Raw genomic sequence first — 22,337 nt, 5'->3', positions numbered from 1 at the left:
TGTCTGTGTGTGTGTCTGTGTGTGTGTCTGTGTGTGTGTCTGTGTGTGTGTGTGTGTGTGTGTGAGCAGGGAGTGGCTCTACCTGCTGTCACACGAGATGCTGAACCCGTACTACGGCCTGTTCCAGTACTCCCGCGACGACATCTACACGCTGCAGATCAACCCCGACTCCGCAGTCAATCCCGTAAGTGGCACATTTGAAGCATGTGCTTTAACATTTTTCTAAAGGCCAGTACACACACACACACACACACTGTGATTTCAGCTGAAAATTATATCTTTCAAAAAGGGACTTTTTAAAATGTCTCCGGTCTGATGCCAGAGAGATTTTGAGTCGGTCTCGTCTCGCCCCGCAGGAGCACTTGTCTTACTTTCACTTCGTGGGGCGTATCATGGGCATGGCGGTGTTCCACGGCCACTACATCGACGGGGGCTTCACGCTGCCCTTCTACAAGCAGCTGCTGGGTAAACCCATCACCCTGGACGACATGGAGTCGGTCGACCCCGACCTGCACAACAGCCTGGTCTGGATCCTGTACGTAAACGTTAAGTGCTCCGGGTCACTCTGTTCACGTTTACTGTTAATATGTGACCAACAGCAGGTGAAGCTAAATATAACAGAAATGTGCTGCTGAAACCCTTTTCCTTACTTGTTGGACGGCGCCCCCTAGGGGTAACAACAATACATTAATGATTTAAAAAGCAGAGTCTGCATCAGTTTTATAAGATATTGCAGTTAACCAGAAATATGTCAGATTTTACAGACAAAAAGACGAAAGTGGGAATCTGCTCTTGGATGCTGCATATAAACTGTCTTCAAGGGTCTCGTGTAGCTGAAGAAACTATAATTAGTTATTTCTTGATTACAAAACAAACTGTTGATATTGATCCTGATCAAAACCAGAATCTACAGATGTTTTATGTATTTCATTTTTATTTAAATTAATAACAGAAATAAACTGTCATTGAATTCATCCTTTTACTGTCTCAGATATTTTTTCCAATATATTTTAACCATAAAATCAGTCTCGTAATCACTTATCATTATTGGTATGCAGCTTATTACCAAAAATACTTTATGCGTCAGTTTCTGTCAGTTGTCTCCATATGTGACTCTCATTCTGAAAAACCATTCATTTAAAAATGTGGAACTCATTTTTGTTTTTTTTTAAAGGATGCTTTGCAAATCTATTTTTGAGAGTTACAATTATGAATGATTTAGTTTCTTTCTGTACTTGTATGTTTTTCTTTCTTTGTTTTGAGCTCAGTTGAAGCCTGTTTCTGATTCCTGAGTGTTGTTTTCTGGCCGTCCAGGGACAACGACATCACCGGTGTGCTGGACCACACCTTCTGTGTCGAACACAACGCCTACGGGGAGATCATCCAGCACGAGCTCAAGCCCAACGGCAAGAGCATCCCCGTCACCCAGGACACCAAGAAGGAGTACGTCAGGCTGTACGTCAACTGGCGCTTCCTGCGAGGCATCGAGGCTCAGTTCCTGGCTCTGCAGAAGGGCTTCAACGAAGTCATCCCGCAGCACCTGCTGAAGGCGTTCGACGAGAAGGAGCTGGAGGTACGTCAGGGGGAGGAGCCTCCGTTTCGCCCGCTCGCCACCCGCGGCCTCTCGAAACCCCGTCTCTCTCTGTGCGCAGCTGATCGTGTGCGGCCTCGGGAAGATCGACATCAACGACTGGAAGTCCAACACGCGGCTCAAGCACTGCACGCCCGACAGCAACATCGTCAAGTGGTTCTGGAAGGCCGTGGAGTCCTTCGACGAGGAGCGGCGGGCGCGCCTGCTGCAGTTCGTCACCGGGTCGTCCAGAGTTCCCCTCCAAGGCTTCAAGGCCCTTCAAGGTAGGGACGAGCTGAACTGACTGAGTGGAATCAGTTACAGGTCCTGGAGTGAAACGTTGACAGGCTCCGTCAACTCACTCTCTCTGTGTCTCCGGGTTTGTGAACCTTGAGCCTGCGCCGCGGTTCATCAGGTCCGTCCTGGCAAACGGCCCTCCAGGGACGGAGCGCCCGGCTCCCTGATCCGCCAGCAAACGGCTCCCCCTCCGCACCTTATGTAACAAGAAAGAAAAAATAGACAGAAAATCAGACTAAACACGTCTCTCCAGTCAGGAGGACGAGCGTCAACTCATAACGCCGAAATCCAAATACTGATTCTTTTGTGTTGAATAACAGATGACATAATGCAGGCGAACTGCTGCTCACCGCTGCAGACAGGTGTGTTTTTTGTTTTGTTAATGTTTGGGAGGAGGCGCTCGGATGTTCCTCGGTAGCTTTTTTTCAGACTGCGAGTGAAGCGACTGAGCTGCAGTTTGCTGTTTGTGTGTTTATTCAGTATAGCTAACTTAAATTTTTTAAGTGCGCTGTAGTGGAGAGCGTGTAAAAGCAGAAGAAAAGCGAGATCTCTTACAAAGCGTTTGTTTGTACCACAGGCGCTGCTGGTCCCCGACTCTTTACCATCCACCAGATCGACGCCAGCACCAACAACCTGCCCAAAGCCCACACCTGGTGAGGAGCCCGTCCGGCCTGACGCCCACGGCCTTGTTTTTTTAAACCCTGAGCTGACGGTGCGATTCCCTCTCTCTTCCCAGTTTCAACAGGATCGACATTCCCCCCTACGAGCACTACGACAAGCTGTACGACAAGCTGCTCACCGCCATCGAGGAGACGTGCGGCTTCGCCGTCGAGTGAGCCGCCGCCGCCGCCGTCCGGCACGCCGGAGGCAGCCGGGTCCGTCCCCCGATGAGCCCTGTCCACTCAGACGGGGAGGGGGGAGGGTGAGGGGTGCTTGCTTCACCCGCGGACCCCCACGCATCCCGGGGACTGCGAAGGGAGGGCGGGCGAAGAAGACCTGAGAAAGTCGAGTAACTCTAAAGGGGGTGTGTTTTGTTTTTGTAGCCCCGCCCAGCCCTCCTTAATCTTTTTTTTTTTTTTTTTTTTTAATCTTTGAAAAGGATCTCTTCAGCTGCTAATAACTCAGACTATTTACTAACTTGTTGAACCTGCAAAAACTTGCCGGCTCTTCCTTGTTTTTTTTTTTTGTTTTTTTTCCAAGTTCATTTTACCATTTTAAAAAACAAATAAAGAAGAAAAGATATTCCATGTAGCAACGCTCCGTCTTACCAAGCAGAGAACAGTCCGCTCTGAAGCAAACAGCCACATTAGCAGAACTTACAGGGTTATTATCGGTCAGCGGAGTGTGTGTGACCGACGCCAAGGACGAGACGCTGGGACGAGAAGCCACCGCCGCGCTCCAGACTTAATTTGACCGACTGTTTACAAACCTTCTCCAAAGAGCGCAGCACTCCCAAGTCGCTGCCTTCCCAGAAACCCCCGTTTGACACGTTTTAACAGCAAGCTGTGTTTAAAAAAAAAAAAATGAATGAATAGTTTGAAATGTGTTATTTTTATATAACTGGGAAACTTAAAGAAACAATAAAATTCTATATAATATATATAATTTATTGCTGTTATATTTCTGAATGCCCTCCTTTTCCATATTTTTTTTTTCCAGAAAAGCGAAATCTTATAAATGTAAATTGTTTAAATTATAGGAGACCATTCGTGGAAACAGAATTCAGCTCACTGAAGAGTGCTGTGGTTAATTTCTCGACGTCGCCTCTCGCTGTGGATGTTCGAGGTTTGTCTTAAGGGCAGAACTAACTTAAACCCAGAAAAACCCTCTGAGTGCCATATTCATTTATGAATGAATTAATCTCTGCAAAATGTTGAGCGTACCCTTTAAATTGTGACTGAGACTGAAGCTGCATCATGATGGCGTGATGTTTCCCTTCCTCTGGTGTGTTTTTTTTTTTTCTAACAGTCATTTGTAGCCGGGCGATATTGATGGAACTGACATGAAGCCCATTGTTAATGCTTAACGGTGTCTACTGTCCACCGTTATCTGTGCAGCCAATATGTTAAAAAAAAACAAACAAAAAAAACCTTCACTACCTTCCAGCCATGTGGTGCTAAGAATGTTTGTCTTGTATTGGAAACTTCGCTCACTGTATTGCTTCAAAAATAACCCAAAATACTGAAGAGAACGGGACGATCCAGCTTCCTGTTCTCTTCTCTTTAACGTCTGTAATGTGCTGCAGCTAACCAGCTAGCCCTGTCTTGTCCCGTTGTGCATTACCACGTTTGGCCTGGAGGTGGAGCAGTGAGTCACTTTTTCGTCTTCATGATCTCAGTCTGGCTCCATGAATCAGCTCACACCCCCCCCTGGTGGTTGTTTACGGTATTGATTGTAGCGAATGTAATTACATCTCATTTTTACCATCAACAGTTTTTTATTTAAAAGTTTTGTTTAAAATTCGGTATGCTTTTGTTTTCTATCTCGGGTCACAGGGTCACGTCATCCCACTCAAAGAGAGGCTTAACCTGAGCATGTTCTCCCTGTGCATGCATCTCTTACTCTGATTTCCACCTGTAGTTTAAAAGTACAAAACCCCACACGTGACAACTGAAATAAAACTTTTCATTGTGGCTACGAAATAGTAATTTGAGGCAACAAAACAGTAACTTTAGGCCAAAAACAACTATTTATGGCTACGAATTTATAATTTTAGGCCAGGAAATAGTCATTTTCGTCTGTGTAAAAATAATTTTGGCAACAAGATATTAATTTGTGGCTACAATTTAACATTTTATTTCAGATGTCCTGTCAGGAACTCCATTGAAAGTGCCCATTAAATGCTAATTGATGTGAATTTGATGTTGCATTGCTAAATTCCCCCTTGTGTTCAATTATGTTTTGTCTTTGTTACACCGGAAGGAAACAAAGAACCGTCCATGTCCAACCGTGTCACTCACAAAACTCTCAAAGCCTGACTGAGGACATCCAGACAGCTCAGAGCGACTCAACACTGCCACCCGCTGCACAGGAGTGGCATGACGAAAACCTCTCACACTGTACCTTTAAACCTTTAAAGCGCTCATGCTCTCACGCGTCTGTGGCCACCAAGTGTTTCCACACCACCTTCTCAGGAGATGTCATACCAAGATTTCGATGTCTGTCCATTTGATTGAAGGGAAAAAAAAAGGTTCACATCATTTCGTCCTGATAAAAATGTCGAGGGGTTAAAAAGGTGTTTTTAACCTTGGTGATCACAGCAGACTGTTCACACACACACACACACACACACACACACACACACACACACACACACACACACACACACACACACACACACACACACACACACACACACACACACACACACCTGTAGCAGGTTTCTGAATGAGACAAGCTCCTGATCTTCACTATCCATTTTTACTTTGAGAAAGGGGGGATTGTTTTCTACAAGTTAAAAATGAATGTTTGTTGGGGTTTTATTTTTGTTTGTTTTTTTAAAGATGCTGCCTGTCTAGCAATCTCTACGACCGTGGACTGTTCTTAACGTTTGCATACACTTATATATATATATATATATATATCTATTAAAAAAAAAGTTTGTTTCACGTATGCAAAGTGAAAAGTGTCCTCAGATGGTGCTTTGTACAGTAATAAGATATTGTTCATATATGTGGATCAAACAAACTTGTAATTTATCTTTAACTTAAGAAGAAAAAGACCTTTTTTTTTTTTCTTGAACTGAGAAAAGAGGAATTGCACACTCACACAGAAGCGAGGCCGCCGGGTGTATTTGCGGCGACCGCCCCGACTTTCACCCACCTTTAACCAGTCCAGTGCACAAGCTGAAGGCCCTGCTGTCTGCTCCTTCACTACAGCGCTCAGAAACGCCCCGTTCGCTGCCTCCCACTCAACTCTCAACAAGTCGAGAGATGCCGCTTTTCTTATTTTTTCTTTGTTTTGTTCTGTTTTGTTTTTTTTTATAGCATGATCCACTAGCAGGACTATATCTCTCATAGCTGACTGATGCAATTTGATGTATGTTAACACTATCATTTTGTAAGAGTATTTTATTTTTGTGTGTAATTAGTTCTAATTAAACTTGCCTTTGTCTAACAATGTAAGGCCTTGTACACAGAAATGTCCTGTCTTTTTTCCCCTAATACACACAATAAGAAGAACTATCTGAAAAGTTCGAAGTGCATTTGAATGCATCTGAAACTTCCTCACACTTTAGTATTATGGTGCATTCATGGAGCTGGGATATTTTATCGTTCTAACAAGGAACAAGTGAGTTCGGTTCAAAATAATCTAATTGTGGAAATTATATCCTCTCTAATAAAATGTTTTAATAACAATATTCTGTCACTATTTAGCTTTTGCTGCTCAATTTGTCTTAAAATGTTCAGAACAAATTTAGTCCGATAAATGCTTGACTTTGACTGACCTTTCCACTGGAAAGTGAAAGATGTGTAAAAGATGACATTAAAAAAATTACCTATCCTGTAGGAAAATAACAATTTAATTTGATCTCAACAATCTAAATAGAAAAAAATAAATGAGGCGTTTTGTTGGCTTTTTGAAACCAAACGGAAGTGTTGGCTACAAATAAGATTTAAAACTTAACCATCTTATTGCAAAAAATTATGCATGTATACCATGAGCCTCAACCTTTTTTGGGAGATTCTGTGGCCTTGTTATGTAACAGAAGTTCAGTGTGTCTGTTTCTGAGTTCATCTTCATTAAGTCAGCATAATAGCATATATTCTGTCTTTTAATTATTTTTAACATGAGAAAATATTGTGGAAATTGTTCGCATAAGGTAAGGTAAATTCGATAGAGAGTTTATGTAACTCTCATTGTGATGTACAGATTCCATTTTCAACTTTAATTTACACAAATCCCAATCGACTGCTGACGTCTGCTCCTCAGCTGTTTGTTACTGATGTAAGTTAGGCAAGTCCCATTTTTTTTCTAAAGCACTGGGTTCATCAAAGCAGTAGGACTGATCCAGGATGGACAGTGTGATAGAAATGCAGAATACGAGTATATATGAGGATTAGTAATAATAATAATGTAATTTTGTTCTTATGCACTGATAACTCGTACTGTGAAATCAGAAGTTTCTCCAATAAAGCAGTTTTTAACACCGGGGTACTTTATCAGAGGCTGTTTTGTTCCTCTGAGAAGAAAAATCTCAGTCCTGTATTTCCATGTGAATGGAGCGTGTCTCCGAACCCCCGCCGTGAATCCACTGATGCTCCTCTGGATTAAGACGCCTGGCAGATGGCTCAAAGGGGGTCAGCGGAAAAACAGGAAATAACCAGGGGGCTGTTGAGGAAAGAGAGGTGTGAAGCACATCTTTTGTTGTTTCAGAGCGAGACAAAGGCATCATAATGCTGCAAAATATTACGTGATAATAGCCTTTGTCCGGGGTCGTCACGGGAAGTCATTACTGTGGATTTGATTAGTTTCACGTTGGATGACCTTCCTGAGTTTCCTCAAGCAGGGCCGTGCATATTGATCAGCGTCTCTCTGATCAAACATATCTTACCCCAGAGGTTTGAACCCTGATCCTCAAAGGCCACAGCACATTTTTCAGGCCTTGTTTACGCGTTAAAGGTTGAAAACGCTTTGGTTTTGTGTTTTTATTTCACAAAAAAACTTTGTGTTTACACGGAAACATTTCAAAAACGTTTGAGAACATGGACAAGCAATGAAATTGGACTGCTATTACAGGCGATTCATTTACAAAACTACCAAGTGGAGGATGCCATTGTTGTTATTTTCCATCTACTTGCCAGCGTATTTGCAAAAGAGCTATTGACTTTAGCCATGGTTCACATGCGATTTAGAAAAATGCATTTTCCCAGGTTTTTTCATAAAGTTCCACCTGGTGGGTGTCAGTGGCTCGGGTTGTTGTGTATGCAGTCAAAATGCAGTGAATTTGCCATTTTCACTTGAAAAGCAGTGTCTCCATGCTAAAACAAGCCTGAACCTCATGAATGTGTCTCAAAGGCCGATAACCACAGCAGACAGTGGATCGACAACTCCAATGGGTCGTCCACCAACTCTGCAGGAATCTGATAAAGATCTATTTGCATGCAGTGAGGTGGCTGAAGCCTTCAACTGGAGCAGAGAAGCATATTCAACTGAACTCACTTTTCTTCTGCTGTTCAATCAGCCTTTAAACCTTCTGCATAAGCAATGAACTGGTTGAAAACTATTACATGTCTTTGCATAATTTTTCCTGCTGTCATGTGAAACATAATCTTATTCCATTCTGTTTCATCCCCTTGCCGAGTCCGTTTGTCCAGGCTCCTTGTTTTTCTATTGTTTATATATAAACTGTTCAGTTTTTGTTTTGGCCTCTTTTGCTCTGCATGAAGTGAACTGATTGCTTTGACATCTTCAACCTGAAAACCTTCATCCAGTTTGATTTGGACAGATATTTGAAATAGTTTAACCTTATTTACGCTTAGTTTTAATAAATTGTATATTAAATGTTAATATTAAATCAAATCTCTTTCACAGTGTAACTTCAGTAAAAGGTTTGGTTTTCTGTTATTGCAGTCTGTATCTATTAACTGTTGTTAACCCATCATGGATTTGCGAAGTGCTTACACCTCGTGCCCTTCCTATCACAGAAAGAGGTTCAAAGGTCTTGACCTTTGTTACGCTGTTAAAGATATTCCTGGGTTTTTTCAGCAGCTTTTTCATTGTTGTCGTCATTCTTTGTTTTGTATAATCTTGTTATAACTTCTAAAGATTTCTTTAATTTTCACCTTTTTACTAAATTCACTAGATCTGAAGTTTCTGAAGCGTTTTCCTTTGTTTCAAAATGTCACTCCAACGACTCTCGTCTTCAAAAAAGCTTTGTACATATGTTCAACATGACTGTGAAAAGCAGAAGAAAGATTATCAGTCTGACAGGATGCACCTGGAACAGCGAGAAACAACCTAGAAACAGCTCTGAGTCACATTTTTACTTATAATGCAGAGACAGAAAAGCTTCTTGGTGTTAACAAATCCAACTTCCAACGAAACAATTAAACGTTTTTTTTTAATGGGGGGGGGGGGTGTCAATAAACACTTTGGAAGTCATTTAGATATGACAATGATTAGATTAACGCTGTTCCTACTTTGAGTGAAATAATGACAGTGGGAAAATGTCGCCACATCATCTCAAGAGTTTCAAGAAAAGCGTTGTTTTGAAGTTCTTTGACAAGAAAAACTTTCTGGTACAGCCAGCGGTACAGTAGAGAACTTATCATTCATCCCGACACATCTACTTAATGTACAGTTGTTGAGCAGACTGACGGTGGCTGGATTAATAGAGTTCATGTGCCTGATGGAGCTGCAAGTAGTTATAAACTTTTATATTTACAAACTTGAAATGAAAAATAATCTCGTTTTTCACCAGAAATTAAACAACAGGGACGAACTCTCGTCTTTTCTTTTAGGTTTGGTCGGATGACGTCACTGACGGTAATGCCTTTTCAGAAATGCCGAACCGCACCACCAGTTTCTGTCTCGTACATATCCTTCCACCAACATCCGCCTCGATTATAAAGTACGCTGACAAAGGTTAAAACTCTCCCTGACAGAACGTGCTGTTTCGTGTTGGATCATTTGGTGACATTGAATATATTTTCGTGAGTTCTTTTTCTAAGAAGTTGGTTTTCTCTTTAATTCATTTTGTCGAGTCGCTGAAGCGCAAACTCTCAGAGGCGGAGGGATATGGCAGAAAAGGAGGGGGCACTCCTCTTGGTATAAATACCGGGCCTCATTTCCACTTTACCGGCATTTCAGCGTCAACTGCCGGTCGGAATTTTTCAGTCGGCCGTCAAACTTCCTTGTATTTATTTTATTTATACCGCTTGTTTACAACATGCCTGGATATTCCGACAGAGACCGCGGCCGCGATAGAGACAGAGATAGAGGGTGAGTATCGCTTCCTGGATACATTTTTCCCCCGTCGTGTGATCTGTTGAAATGGCCGACACGATTTCAAGCCGAAAAAAAGAAAACTCGTTTGACCGGTTACTATCATTAATGTCTTCATTGTAGGCTTGTATGTACCTTTAGCGCAACTGAGAACACATGGGAGTGTTTTATGTCGAGGTACCCGGTGTTTGAGAGCACGAGGCCCTGGCCGGGTGACGGAGCCTGTTGTCTGCGGCTTGCGGCCTTGCCCGGCCTGTTAGCTTCAGGCTGGTTAGCACGCCGCTACCGGAAACTATTATCCGCCCTGTAAACTTCACTCCCCAATTGATTTTAACGGTTTTAAGAACGACTATTGCCACTACTAGCATCATGCCGCCATATTTCTTGGTCGGTTATGTCCGGGATGTGGTGATGCTACCTCAGCTGCTAGTCGGCTTCTCGCCATGTGGCATCGCGATGCGGATACAAAATGCCGGCTGTATTTTCCATTGTTCCTCTACTGGTTGGAAAGTATATGACAGTTTTTATTTCACGACATGACGCGGTGAAGACGGGCCTCTTTTCAGCCGTTTTACCCGTCGCCTGTCTCAACCGATGCCTTTAATAAATTTACTTTTATTCCTCGCAGCTATGGCGGCGGCCCTCCCCGGTTTGGAGGAAACCGCGGCGGAGGTGGAGGGAAGTTCGGTAATCCCGGTGAGCGGCTCCGTAAGAAGCACTGGAACCTGGACGAGCTCCCCAAGTTCGAGAAGAACTTTTATCAGCAGCATCCCGACGTGGCCCACAGGAATCCGGTATGTTGAAGTGATTACGCAACACTCATGGACATGCGCCTGTTCAGCACGTGTTGCAGTTATGCAACTGTTGCCATCTCTAACTTTTTTTGTCTCATTGTCTTTACAGCAAGAAGTTGAACAATACAGAAGGGCCAAAACCATCACAGTGAAGGGGAGAGAATGCCCAAATCCGATCATGAAGTTTCATGAAGCCAGCTTCCCCTGTAAGTTTTAGTCAGTTTCTCATAGAAGGGTCCATGGAGAAGTTTTGTAAATCTGATCTAATTGTTTACTTTCCTTTTAGCTTACGTGATGGATGTCATCAACAAACAAAACTGGACTGATCCGACTCCCATCCAGGCCCAAGGCTGGCCTCTGGCGCTGAGTGGCCAAGATATGGTGGGAATTGCGCAGACTGGTTCTGGTAAAACTCTCTCTGTAAGTAACATTTAATATAATGAAAAATAAAATGAAATGGTAACATATAGTGTATATTAATGGAAGTCCTGCTCCACAGTATCTGCTGCCTGCAATCGTTCACATCAATCACCAGCCTTTCCTGGAGCGTGGAGACGGTCCAATTGTAAGTGGACATGATTTGACCCTGACCACTTAACTGTAGCAATGCAAAACTCCAATGTTTGGGCTTTTTTTTTTTTTTTTTTTTTTTTTCTATTTATGTTTTCCTTTTAAATTTGCACTATTGTTGGTTGTTCTTTTAAATTATATATACACGGATGCTGCTTGAAATTTCGTTGCACTTTGTGCAATGACAATAAACTGATTCTGATTCTGATTCTTTCAGACATGAATCATGATGGTAGGGGAACTTGTTTTCTGTGCATCTCACGCCTGTAATTTTCTCCTGACAGTGTCTGGTACTCGCCCCAACTCGTGAGCTGGCTCAGCAGGTGCAGCAGGTGGCTGCTGAATATGGCAGAGCTTCTCGTCTGAAGTCCACTTGCATCTATGGAGGTGCACCGAAGGGACCCCAGATTCGTGACCTGGAAAGAGGTACTGTCATGTTGGTTTGTTTTTATTTAAAGAAATGTGAGGATTTGAGTACTAATGGTTTGTTTTCGATGAAGGTGTGGAGATCTGCATTGCCACCCCTGGCAGACTGATTGACTTCCTCGAGGCGGGAAAGACCAACCTTCGCCGTTGCACGTACCTTGTGCTGGATGAGGCTGACAGAATGCTGGACATGGGATTTGAACCTCAAATCAGGAAAATTGTTGACCAGATCAGAGTAAGTTCATAGTCATTTTAAAAATATGGGCTGTACTTGATGCTCCAAAAAGACAGTGTCTACAGTCAACACTTGTTGCTTTTTTTTTTTTCTCCATAGCCTGACCGTCAAACTCTGATGTGGAGTGCTACCTGGCCGAAAGAGGTTCGTCAGCTGGCAGAGGACTTCCTGAAGGAGTATGTGCAGATCAATATTGGAGCTCTGCAGCTGAGTGCCAACCACAACATCCTGCAGATTGTGGACGTTTGCAATGATGGGGAGAAGGAGAACAAGTGAGTAAATGCAATGAATTGTCAGTGTGTAGGTAAAGTGATCAGATTGAGATTTTACAGCAACTTGGCTACAACTTCAAGTAATTGGGTGGTCTCTTGTAGGCTCATTCGTCTGCTTGAGGAAATCATGAGTGAGAAGGAGAACAAGACCATCATCTTTGTGGAGACAAAGAGGCGATGTGATGACCTGACCCGGAGGATGAGGAGGGATGGGTGAGTATTCTCAACAAGACCCCCTCCTTCGGCTAACTTAACAGCTTTTGTCACACATGAATTAACACGTCATCTTTTAATAGGTGGCCTGCTATGGGCATCCATGGGGATAAAAGCCAGCAGGAGAGAGACTGGGTTCTCAATGGTAAGGCTGAATCTGTTGAATATGAGCTGTATCATGATTGACCTTTTCAGGATTTAATTTTTGTCTCTTTTATTTCTCCAGAGTTCAAATATGGAAAAGCTCCCATTCTTATTGCTACAGATGTTGCCTCCCGAGGTCTAGGTCAGTATCCTCCTTGAATTTTCTCTCTACTTAAATATATTTCAAAAGAAAGTGTATTTGCTTTCTTTAACTCTTCTGCTTCTTTCTGAGTTTCTCCCCTTGACCTGAAGGAGCAGTCTGTATGGCAGGGCCTTGGCATGACAAGCCCAGGTATCCAGAGGGGGAAGGAGGATTCTTGGAGGTGTCCAGACTGGCGAGGCACGGGTCTCCCAGTCATGCAGATGTACAGAGGTGACCAGGCCCAAGTGCAGCATAACGTGCTGGCCTGCCTAAAAGAGAACCAAAACAGGGGGCACATCTTGAGGGCTGGCTACAGTCCCTCCCCCATACGCTCGCCTGTTCTGTGACAATGGTTTGGACTGCTTCACACCCAGACTCTAAGTGTCCCCTGCTCAAAGCCCAGCTACACTGTCTCCTATTGTCTTGCATGTATGTTTGGGCAGCGCATTGCAAGTCATTTGAGTCACTGTTGCAAAGACTTGAGTAAAGCATGGGTGGCGTCTTTAAGTTTTGCAGTTTTCTAAACTTCTGTCTGGAGAGCAGTCTGTCAGATCGATCTTACCTTCACCTCTGTAAAGACATGGCTACTGGCGCGTTTGGTGACAGTGGGACATGCTAGTTGGACACACTGGGACAAAATCCAAGCCTACACTCCTCCCTCGCCTGCGTTTCAAAGTCATGTCGAGACCTGCCAACGAGAGACGTTATCAAGTGAACACTGAGTCTGGAAAATACTGGGAAGGGGTGCACTGTAGAGAACTCTGTAATGAGTTCAGAGCAACAATTTCTTGGAAAGAGACACAAGTGGGAGCTTAATAGCCAGCATCTCATGAGCATAAAGGACAAAGAGATGTTGAGTCAGTGTTGTTGGAGCCTAGACACCTTCAGTGTCACTTGTATGTGGGGTCTGCAATGGGAATGGACAAATCAGTGCATACTCCCAAGAATGGTAAGACTGCACATCCATTCGCCGAGGGTGGTTTGGCAGCGGCTCTGTGCAGAGGAGTTTTTTTTTTATTTTTTTTCCCCCTCCCCCCACACTGGATCAGTTGGAGTGTGCATCATGTCTTTTCCCACCGTAGTCTCCCCTGTGGACTGCTAACTGTTAGTGTGTTACAGCTTTGTGGATTTAACCTGCCGTCCCACCTCATCACTGTACTAACTTGCTCTTTTTGTTTTTGATCTGGTTGCTGCCGTGGCGCTGGCGCACATCCTCGTGTGCTTCCCTTTCTTTTTGCCACACTGCAACGTAATCTTTACAGATGTTGAAGACGTGAAATTTGTCATCAACTTTGACTACCCCAACAACTCTGAGGACTATATCCACCGCATTGGCCGAACAGCTCGTAGCCAAAAGACAGGCACAGCCTATACCTTCTTCACCCCCAACAACATGAGGCAAGCCAGCGACCTCGTCTCTGTGCTGCGTGAGGCCAACCAGGCCATCAACCCCAAGCTCCTCCAGATGGCTGAAGACAGAGGAGGTAAATCCAATTGGTGAGATACAGAAACTGTGCAGTCAACTGCAGCCACTCTCTCTCTGCTGCTGTCTATTTTGACACCTGGATGGGATGGCCATTGATTTTCTCACACCACTTCAGATTTGAGTGCGTCTGCTGCTGTTCTCAGTGTTGTCTTTCCTTTCTGCAGGTCGTTCAAGGGGAGGCAGAGGTGGTGATTACAGAGACCGGGATAGGTTTTCTGGAAGGCGCGATTTTGGCGGTTTCAGGGACCGGGGTAACGGCAGAGGTTTTGACAATGGACCAAACAAGACGTTTGGCACAAATTCGCAGAACGGAGGCTTCGGCAGCGGCAGCACCAACGGCTTCAGCGGAGCGAGCTTCAACACCAATGGACAGTCAAACTTTGGGGCCAACCAAGTGGGAGCGTTCCCTGGCCAGACCAACTTCCAGCCCCAACAGTTTCTCCCTGGTAAGCCTGCCGGTGCGCAGAACGGCACAGGTCACCCCCCTTTCCAATTCCCCCAAGCACAGGCTCCACAGCAGCACCCTCCTCCGCTGGTGCCGTACACGATGCCCCCTCAGTTCCCTCAGTAGATAGACCTTACACTTGAAAAGAAGTAATTTATTGCTTTTTTTTTGGGTATTTTTAAGTTCTATACCTAATCCAGAGTCTTTTTTTTTTTTTTGTATTTACACAACAGGGTTGCAACAACTTGAACCTCTATTCAGCCTTTTAAGATCTGCAGTGCAGCAATAGTGCCGTTGCACACTTGTTTTCCTATTACTATTTAATTTGTTACATTCCTCAGTAATGTTAAGTTTTGTACTAGGGTAATTACAAACGTATCGTTTTTCATGTGTATCCTTGAAAGTGATGTTAAGCTCCTACATTGGATGTGCACTGCATGATCTTTCAAATAAAACCCCCGAAAACGACTGAATTCTGTGGTTTGTTGACTTGGTTGGATTCCCTTTACTGTCCAGCAGGTGGCGCAGTTCACAAATGATTTGCACTCTGTCACTCAAGTGGAGGTGGTTATGTGAAGTATGTGCAAAGGCTTTCTGGAGCAGAAATAAAAATCATCCTTTTAGCTTACGTGATGGATGTCATCAACAAACAAAACTGGACTGATCCGACTCCCATCCAGGCCCAAGGCTGGCCTCTGGCGCTGAGTGGCCAAGATATGGTGGGAATTGCGCAGACTGGTTCTGGTAAAACTCTCTCTGTAAGTAACATTTAATATAATGAAAAATAAAATGAAATGGTAACATATAGTGTATATTAATGGAAGTCCTGCTCCACAGTATCTGCTGCCTGCAATCGTTCACATCAATCACCAGCCTTTCCTGGAGCGTGGAGACGGTCCAATTGTAAGTGGACATGATTTGACCCTGACCACTTAACTGTAGCAATGCAAAACTCCAATGTTTGGGCTTTTTTTTTTTTTTTTTTTTTTTTCTATTTATGTTTTCCTTTTAAATTTGCACTATTGTTGGTTGTTCTTTTAAATTATATATACACGGATGCTGCTTGAAATTTCGTTGCACTTTGTGCAATGACAATAAACTGATTCTGATTCTGATTCTTTCAGACATGAATCATGATGGTAGGGGAACTTGTTTTCTGTGCATCTCACGCCTGTAATTTTCTCCTGACAGTGTCTGGTACTCGCCCCAACTCGTGAGCTGGCTCAGCAGGTGCAGCAGGTGGCTGCTGAATATGGCAGAGCTTCTCGTCTGAAGTCCACTTGCATCTATGGAGGTGCACCGAAGGGACCCCAGATTCGTGACCTGGAAAGAGGTACTGTCATGTTGGTTTGTTTTTATTTAAAGAAATGTGAGGATTTGAGTACTAATGGTTTGTTTTCGATGAAGGTGTGGAGATCTGCATTGCCACCCCTGGCAGACTGATTGACTTCCTCGAGGCGGGAAAGACCAACCTTCGCCGTTGCACGTACCTTGTGCTGGATGAGGCTGACAGAATGCTGGACATGGGATTTGAACCTCAAATCAGGAAAATTGTTGACCAGATCAGAGTAAGTTCATAGTCATTTTAAAAATATGGGCTGTACTTGATGCTCCAAAAAGACAGTGTCTACAGTCAACACTTGTTGCTTTTTTTTTTTTCTCCATAGCCTGACCGTCAAACTCTGATGTGGAGTGCTACCTGGCCGAAAGAGGTTCGTCAGCTGGCAGAGGACTTCCTGAAGGAGTATGTGCAGATCAATATTGGAGCTCTGCAGCTGAGTGCCAACCACAACATCCTGCAGATTGTGGACGTTTGCAATGATGGGGAGAAGGAGAACAAGTGAGTAAATGCAATGAATTGTCAGTGTGTAGGTAAAGTGATCAGATTGAGATTTTACAGCAACTTGGCTACAACTTCAAGTAATTGGGTGGTCTCTTGTAGGCTCATTCGTCTGCTTGAGGAAATCATGAGTGAGAAGGAGAACAAGACCATCATCTTTGTGGAGACAAAGAGGCGATGTGATGACCTGACCCGGAGGATGAGGAGGGATGGGTGAGTATTCTCAACAAGACCCCCTCCTTCGGCTAACTTAACAGCTTTTGTCACACATGAATTAACACGTCATCTTTTAATAGGTGGCCTGCTATGGGCATCCATGGGGATAAAAGCCAGCAGGAGAGAGACTGGGTTCTCAATGGTAAGGCTGAATCTGTTGAATATGAGCTGTATCATGATTGACCTTTTCAGGATTTAATTTTTGTCTCTTTTATTTCTCCAGAGTTCAAATATGGAAAAGCTCCCATTCTTATTGCTACAGATGTTGCCTCCCGAGGTCTAGGTCAGTATCCTCCTTGAATTTTCTCTCTACTTAAATATATTTCAAAAGAAAGTGTATTTGCTTTCTTTAACTCTTCTGCTTCTTTCTGAGTTTCTCCCCTTGACCTGAAGGAGCAGTCTGTATGGCAGGGCCTTGGCATGACAAGCCCAGGTATCCAGAGGGGGAAGGAGGATTCTTGGAGGTGTCCAGACTGGCGAGGCACGGGTCTCCCAGTCATGCAGATGTACAGAGGTGACCAGGCCCAAGTGCAGCATAACGTGCTGGCCTGCCTAAAAGAGAACCAAAACAGGGGGCACATCTTGAGGGCTGGCTACAGTCCCTCCCCCATACGCTCGCCTGTTCTGTGACAATGGTTTGGACTGCTTCACACCCAGACTCTAAGTGTCCCCTGCTCAAAGCCCAGCTACACTGTCTCCTATTGTCTTGCATGTATGTTTGGGCAGCGCATTGCAAGTCATTTGAGTCACTGTTGCAAAGACTTGAGTAAAGCATGGGTGGCGTCTTTAAGTTTTGCAGTTTTCTAAACTTCTGTCTGGAGAGCAGTCTGTCAGATCGATCTTACCTTCACCTCTGTAAAGACATGGCTACTGGCGCGTTTGGTGACAGTGGGACATGCTAGTTGGACACACTGGGACAAAATCCAAGCCTACACTCCTCCCTCGCCTGCGTTTCAAAGTCATGTCGAGACCTGCCAACGAGAGACGTTATCAAGTGAACACTGAGTCTGGAAAATACTGGGAAGGGGTGCACTGTAGAGAACTCTGTAATGAGTTCAGAGCAACAATTTCTTGGAAAGAGACACAAGTGGGAGCTTAATAGCCAGCATCTCATGAGCATAAAGGACAAAGAGATGTTGAGTCAGTGTTGTTGGAGCCTAGACACCTTCAGTGTCACTTGTATGTGGGGTCTGCAATGGGAATGGACAAATCAGTGCATACTCCCAAGAATGGTAAGACTGCACATCCATTCGCCGAGGGTGGTTTGGCAGCGGCTCTGTGCAGAGGAGTTTTTTTTTATTTTTTTTCCCCCTCCCCCCACACTGGATCAGTTGGAGTGTGCATCATGTCTTTTCCCACCGTAGTCTCCCCTGTGGACTGCTAACTGTTAGTGTGTTACAGCTTTGTGGATTTAACCTGCCGTCCCACCTCATCACTGTACTAACTTGCTCTTTTTGTTTTTGATCTGGTTGCTGCCGTGGCGCTGGCGCACATCCTCGTGTGCTTCCCTTTCTTTTTGCCACACTGCAACGTAATCTTTACAGATGTTGAAGACGTGAAATTTGTCATCAACTTTGACTACCCCAACAACTCTGAGGACTATATCCACCGCATTGGCCGAACAGCTCGTAGCCAAAAGACAGGCACAGCCTATACCTTCTTCACCCCCAACAACATGAGGCAAGCCAGCGACCTCGTCTCTGTGCTGCGTGAGGCCAACCAGGCCATCAACCCCAAGCTCCTCCAGATGGCTGAAGACAGAGGAGGTAAATCCAATTGGTGAGATACAGAAACTGTGCAGTCAACTGCAGCCACTCTCTCTCTGCTGCTGTCTATTTTGACACCTGGATGGGATGGCCATTGATTTTCTCACACCACTTCAGATTTGAGTGCGTCTGCTGCTGTTCTCAGTGTTGTCTTTCCTTTCTGCAGGTCGTTCAAGGGGAGGCAGAGGTGGTGATTACAGAGACCGGGATAGGTTTTCTGGAAGGCGCGATTTTGGCGGTTTCAGGGACCGGGGTAACGGCAGAGGTTTTGACAATGGACCAAACAAGACGTTTGGCACAAATTCGCAGAACGGAGGCTTCGGCAGCGGCAGCACCAACGGCTTCAGCGGAGCGAGCTTCAACACCAATGGACAGTCAAACTTTGGGGCCAACCAAGTGGGAGCGTTCCCTGGCCAGACCAACTTCCAGCCCCAACAGTTTCTCCCTGGTAAGCCTGCCGGTGCGCAGAACGGCACAGGTCACCCCCCTTTCCAATTCCCCCAAGCACAGGCTCCACAGCAGCACCCTCCTCCGCTGGTGCCGTACACGATGCCCCCTCAGTTCCCTCAGTAGATAGACCTTACACTTGAAAAGAAGTAATTTATTGCTTTTTTTTTGGGTATTTTTAAGTTCTATACCTAATCCAGAGTCTTTTTTTTTTTTTTGTATTTACACAACAGGGTTGCAACAACTTGAACCTCTATTCAGCCTTTTAAGATCTGCAGTGCAGCAATAGTGCCGTTGCACACTTGTTTTCCTATTACTATTTAATTTGTTACATTCCTCAGTAATGTTAAGTTTTGTACTAGGGTAATTACAAACGTATCGTTTTTCATGTGTATCCTTGAAAGTGATGTTAAGCTCCTACATTGGATGTGCACTGCATGATCTTTCAAATAAAACCCCCGAAAACGACTGAATTCTGTGGTTTGTTGACTTGGTTGGATTCCCTTTACTGTCCAGCAGGTGGCGCAGTTCACAAATGATTTGCACTCTGTCACTCAAGTGGAGGTGGTTATGTGAAGTATGTGCAAAGGCTTTCTGGAGCAGAAATAAAAATCACTCACTTCCTTATCCAGTGTTGATTCAGTCCAGGAGCCGGCTGGGATTGAGAACTTGTTCTCCCTGTCTGCGTTTAGAGTTAAACCCTGGTACCTCGGTCCTTAATGCAGACCATAAACTGAGGATTTACCTTTATGATCAGTCACTGATTTACTTAAAGCCGTTTTGTGTGTGTGCATTTCTTAAACAATACTACACTTATGAATTTGAGTTGGTTAAAAAAAAAAAACCTGGTAAGCAGTGCTCACACCTGCTGGTACGCAGTGGAAATGCAGTTCTCAACCTGTTGGGTTAGTTTTTTTCCTGAGGAAATGACTGAAACACCGGGTTATGACACAGCAGGTCCCTCCTGGAGAACCCAACCCTCCACTAGACTATAAAGTCCTTGTTAACCATCAACCGGGTGCTTGTGTTGGTGTCGCTAGGTAATTTCTGAAGTTGTCAAGATATACAGCCTCTAGTCTGTCAGATCTCAAATCTGACTAGAATCTGGTGCAGGGCCTCTTCCGTCTAGTCTGTCTTTTAGCTAAATATCTAAATCTGAAATGTATCCATGACACTTAAAGCATCTTCAGTTTTTGTTTGTATCAATTCACAAAGGAACAGGAGATTTAACCAATCATAACATCACAGCCTCACATAACTAGTTAACACATTAACATGAGTCACAGCCACCCTGATAATAGGAGAACTTAATGCAATATAAAGAACAAAGTGCAAACTGATGAAGTTGGTTGGACAAGACACAGAACGTGTTTTATGACATGATGAAGCCCAGTTGACCTGATTTAGTTCTGAGACTCCTCCTGCTACAGACACACATCAGAGGCTTTACCACGGAAGGTTTTAATACCACTTTACACCACAAGGGTCGTATACGAACTACAGGGGTATTCAACAAAACATAAGGCCTGCGGGCCACAACAGGCCCACAAGAGGCTGCAATCTGGCCCGACAATCCATCAAGCAAACTGTGAAAATTTAAACAAAGCTTTTGTTTGTATTCAGCAAATTTATTAAAAGTAAGTAGACAAAACACAGCGCTGCGACATCGACTTAAAATACAGATACCTCGTTGCTCAAAGGCATGCTGTCAGGTCCAGTGTGCAAAAACATGAATAATGCAACAGCCATAGGAGAGGTTTTTCACAATATTTCACTGTTTTGCTTCAGAAGGTGTCATTGAAGTTGTCTTTATGTTGGGAGTGTTGTGCTTTGGTTTTATGAAAATATAGATTTTCCTCACTGTTAGTTTAAATTTACAGGTTATTATGGCGCCTTTTTAGGGTTCAGGACTGGAAGCTGTGTGGCCCTTGAACTAAAATGTGTCGGACCCCCCTGCATCGAAAGTGTGAAAAGAGGGGAAAAGAAAACAAAATCACAAAAACTATATTATTGAAAACAATATTGACTTTTATTTAAAGAAGCAACACTTTATTTTTTTTCTGCTTGAAAAAATGATCAATTTTCAGAATCCTGATCACAAGTTGTTTTGTTTTGCTCATCCTGAAGCGGGGTCAATGTTCAAGATGGTGACCCCCCCACCTCCGCCCTTCACTCTGCTCCTCCGGTTCAAAGGTCAGCGGGCCTGCTGATTGTAGTCCCTCGTCCCACGTGTCGCTGCGGCCCCACCTCACTCATGTATAAAATCTGAGGCTCGGCGCCGGCCGGAGCCTCCAGTGATTCCAGATTACAGCTGTGCTCCTCGTCGTCTCTCTGGGTGCGGCTGCGATAAATTGCTTTCTACATATTTACAGAGTCGAGGCCTCGCAAGTATGCCAGGAACGCGTTTTGTGTAAATACTTCGAAGAGTTTTTATGAGTCAGACTTTTTTTTTTTCTGTTTCTGATAGGTGACAGCCGCACCCTGTCGCTGACAGAAACTTTAACAAAAAAAACCAAAAAAAACATGTTGAGCTTGTTTAAGTGGTGAAGCAGAGATGCTCAGATTATGAATGAGGAGTTCAAACAGGTGGGCTCACACGACCACCTGAGGGTTTCCAAAACGACATGGACCTGGAGAGAACCCGGCAGGCTCAGGGAGAACATGCAAACTGTTCACAGAAAGCTATTTTTTTCTTTTTGTTCTTTTATTACTAACCGCTGCAGCACTGTCCCATCTTCAGAAATTTTCACATGTGGTATTTCTTAAAAATGCAGCTTGTGCTCCTTTAACTCTCAGTTTAGTTTCTTCTAATGTGGTTTAATGACTTTGGCCTGCAGGCAGCAGCTGCATGCATCTGTCAGGTTTTGCACAATGTTGTGCAACCCCCGTCTGAAAAGTTAAAACCGTGGGAATATCTTAAAAACAGTTAGCTGAAGCTGAGATATGCTTCTGTATTTGAAATTGAGAGCTTGTTTTGATTTCTGAACTGACTTTCCTGCTTTTGGGTCGATTCAGGCTTCAAAAAAACACCATGTGCTGAAATGCACCTCCGAGAGTTCAGTCTCCATCTTTTAATCTGATCGCATGACATGATCCTGTTTGGCACCTGTCCACCGTAAATGAGTCCAGTCTGGACGAAGAGGCTGGTATCTTGTCTGTCTCTGGTTTCGTTTTAGATTGCAGCGATGAGCTGTGAGCAGGCAGTAGTGTTACTGAGCTGCAGCAGCAACTTTTACTGCACATTAATCTGTTTATGATGCAGAGCTGCCTGAGGATCTGCACATAGAGCTCATGCAGAGTTTTTGACTTTGTCCTTTGAATACAGAGACTCTTTTTATATGCTTTTATAAACATGTTGAGCTCATGCAATAAAACATTATTTTGTTATATTTCATCGGTGCAATTTGTTCCTCCCAAATGGGCAAACCCGGTTTTATAGCTTAGTCCCGCCCATCGTATTGATCTCTTCCCTCTGAACATAAATCGCTGTAAAATTCATTTTGCACTGTTACCAAATCAGTTTTTTT

The 22,337-nt window shown here is 44.0% G+C and overlaps 3 protein-coding genes across 5 annotated transcripts in view; all 3 read left to right on the top strand.

Annotated features, from left to right (window-relative positions):
• smurf2 (SMAD specific E3 ubiquitin protein ligase 2) overlaps positions 1-6,034 on the top strand; it is a 49,437-nt gene extending 43,403 nt beyond the window's left edge. The window contains exons 14-19 of the mRNA XM_030089737.1: positions 70-184; positions 357-535; positions 1,315-1,573; positions 1,653-1,854; positions 2,445-2,520; positions 2,604-6,034. Coding sequence (XP_029945597.1) covers positions 70-184; positions 357-535; positions 1,315-1,573; positions 1,653-1,854; positions 2,445-2,520; positions 2,604-2,703 — 931 coding nt within the window. The 3' untranslated portion in view covers positions 2,704-6,034. The remainder of the gene's footprint in view (positions 1-69; positions 185-356; positions 536-1,314; positions 1,574-1,652; positions 1,855-2,444; positions 2,521-2,603) is intronic.
• A 3,624-nt stretch (positions 6,035-9,658) lies between these two features.
• On the top strand, positions 9,659-15,009 carry LOC115387143 (probable ATP-dependent RNA helicase DDX5). Of its 2 annotated transcripts, none has more exons than XM_030089739.1 (13): positions 9,659-9,811; positions 10,443-10,608; positions 10,718-10,814; positions 10,895-11,028; positions 11,108-11,173; positions 11,463-11,604; positions 11,679-11,839; positions 11,939-12,111; positions 12,214-12,324; positions 12,408-12,469; positions 12,551-12,610; positions 13,873-14,094; positions 14,261-15,009. In XM_030089739.1, the coding sequence occupies exons 1-13, from the start codon at positions 9,759-9,761 to the stop codon at positions 14,665-14,667; spliced, it is 1,854 nt and encodes a 617-aa protein (XP_029945599.1). In that variant the 5' UTR covers positions 9,659-9,758; the 3' UTR covers positions 14,668-15,009. The 2 variants fall into 2 exon arrangements, with proteins under 2 accessions (XP_029945599.1, XP_029945600.1); XM_030089740.1 differs by having other exon boundaries at positions 13,873-14,107; positions 14,261-14,732.
• A 50-nt stretch (positions 15,010-15,059) lies between these two features.
• LOC115387145 (probable ATP-dependent RNA helicase DDX5) lies at positions 15,060-19,278 on the top strand. 2 transcript variants are annotated; one of them, XM_030089743.1, is made up of 10 exons: positions 15,060-15,299; positions 15,379-15,444; positions 15,733-15,874; positions 15,949-16,109; positions 16,209-16,381; positions 16,484-16,594; positions 16,678-16,739; positions 16,821-16,880; positions 18,142-18,376; positions 18,530-19,001. In XM_030089743.1, the coding sequence occupies exons 1-10, from the start codon at positions 15,174-15,176 to the stop codon at positions 18,555-18,557; spliced, it is 1,164 nt and encodes a 387-aa protein (XP_029945603.1). In that variant the 5' UTR covers positions 15,060-15,173; the 3' UTR covers positions 18,558-19,001. The 2 variants fall into 2 exon arrangements, with proteins under 2 accessions (XP_029945603.1, XP_029945602.1); XM_030089742.1 differs by having other exon boundaries at positions 15,071-15,299; positions 18,142-18,363; positions 18,530-19,278.
• Positions 19,279-22,337: the final 3,059 nt, after the last annotated feature.

Source organism: Salarias fasciatus, chromosome 4, assembly GCF_902148845.1.
Source record: "Salarias fasciatus chromosome 4, fSalaFa1.1, whole genome shotgun sequence".
Lineage (NCBI taxonomy): Eukaryota > Metazoa > Chordata > Actinopteri > Blenniiformes > Blenniidae > Salarias > Salarias fasciatus.
The sequence above is the reverse complement of the archived record's forward strand: the minus strand, read 5'-3'. Positions and strand labels throughout refer to the sequence as shown.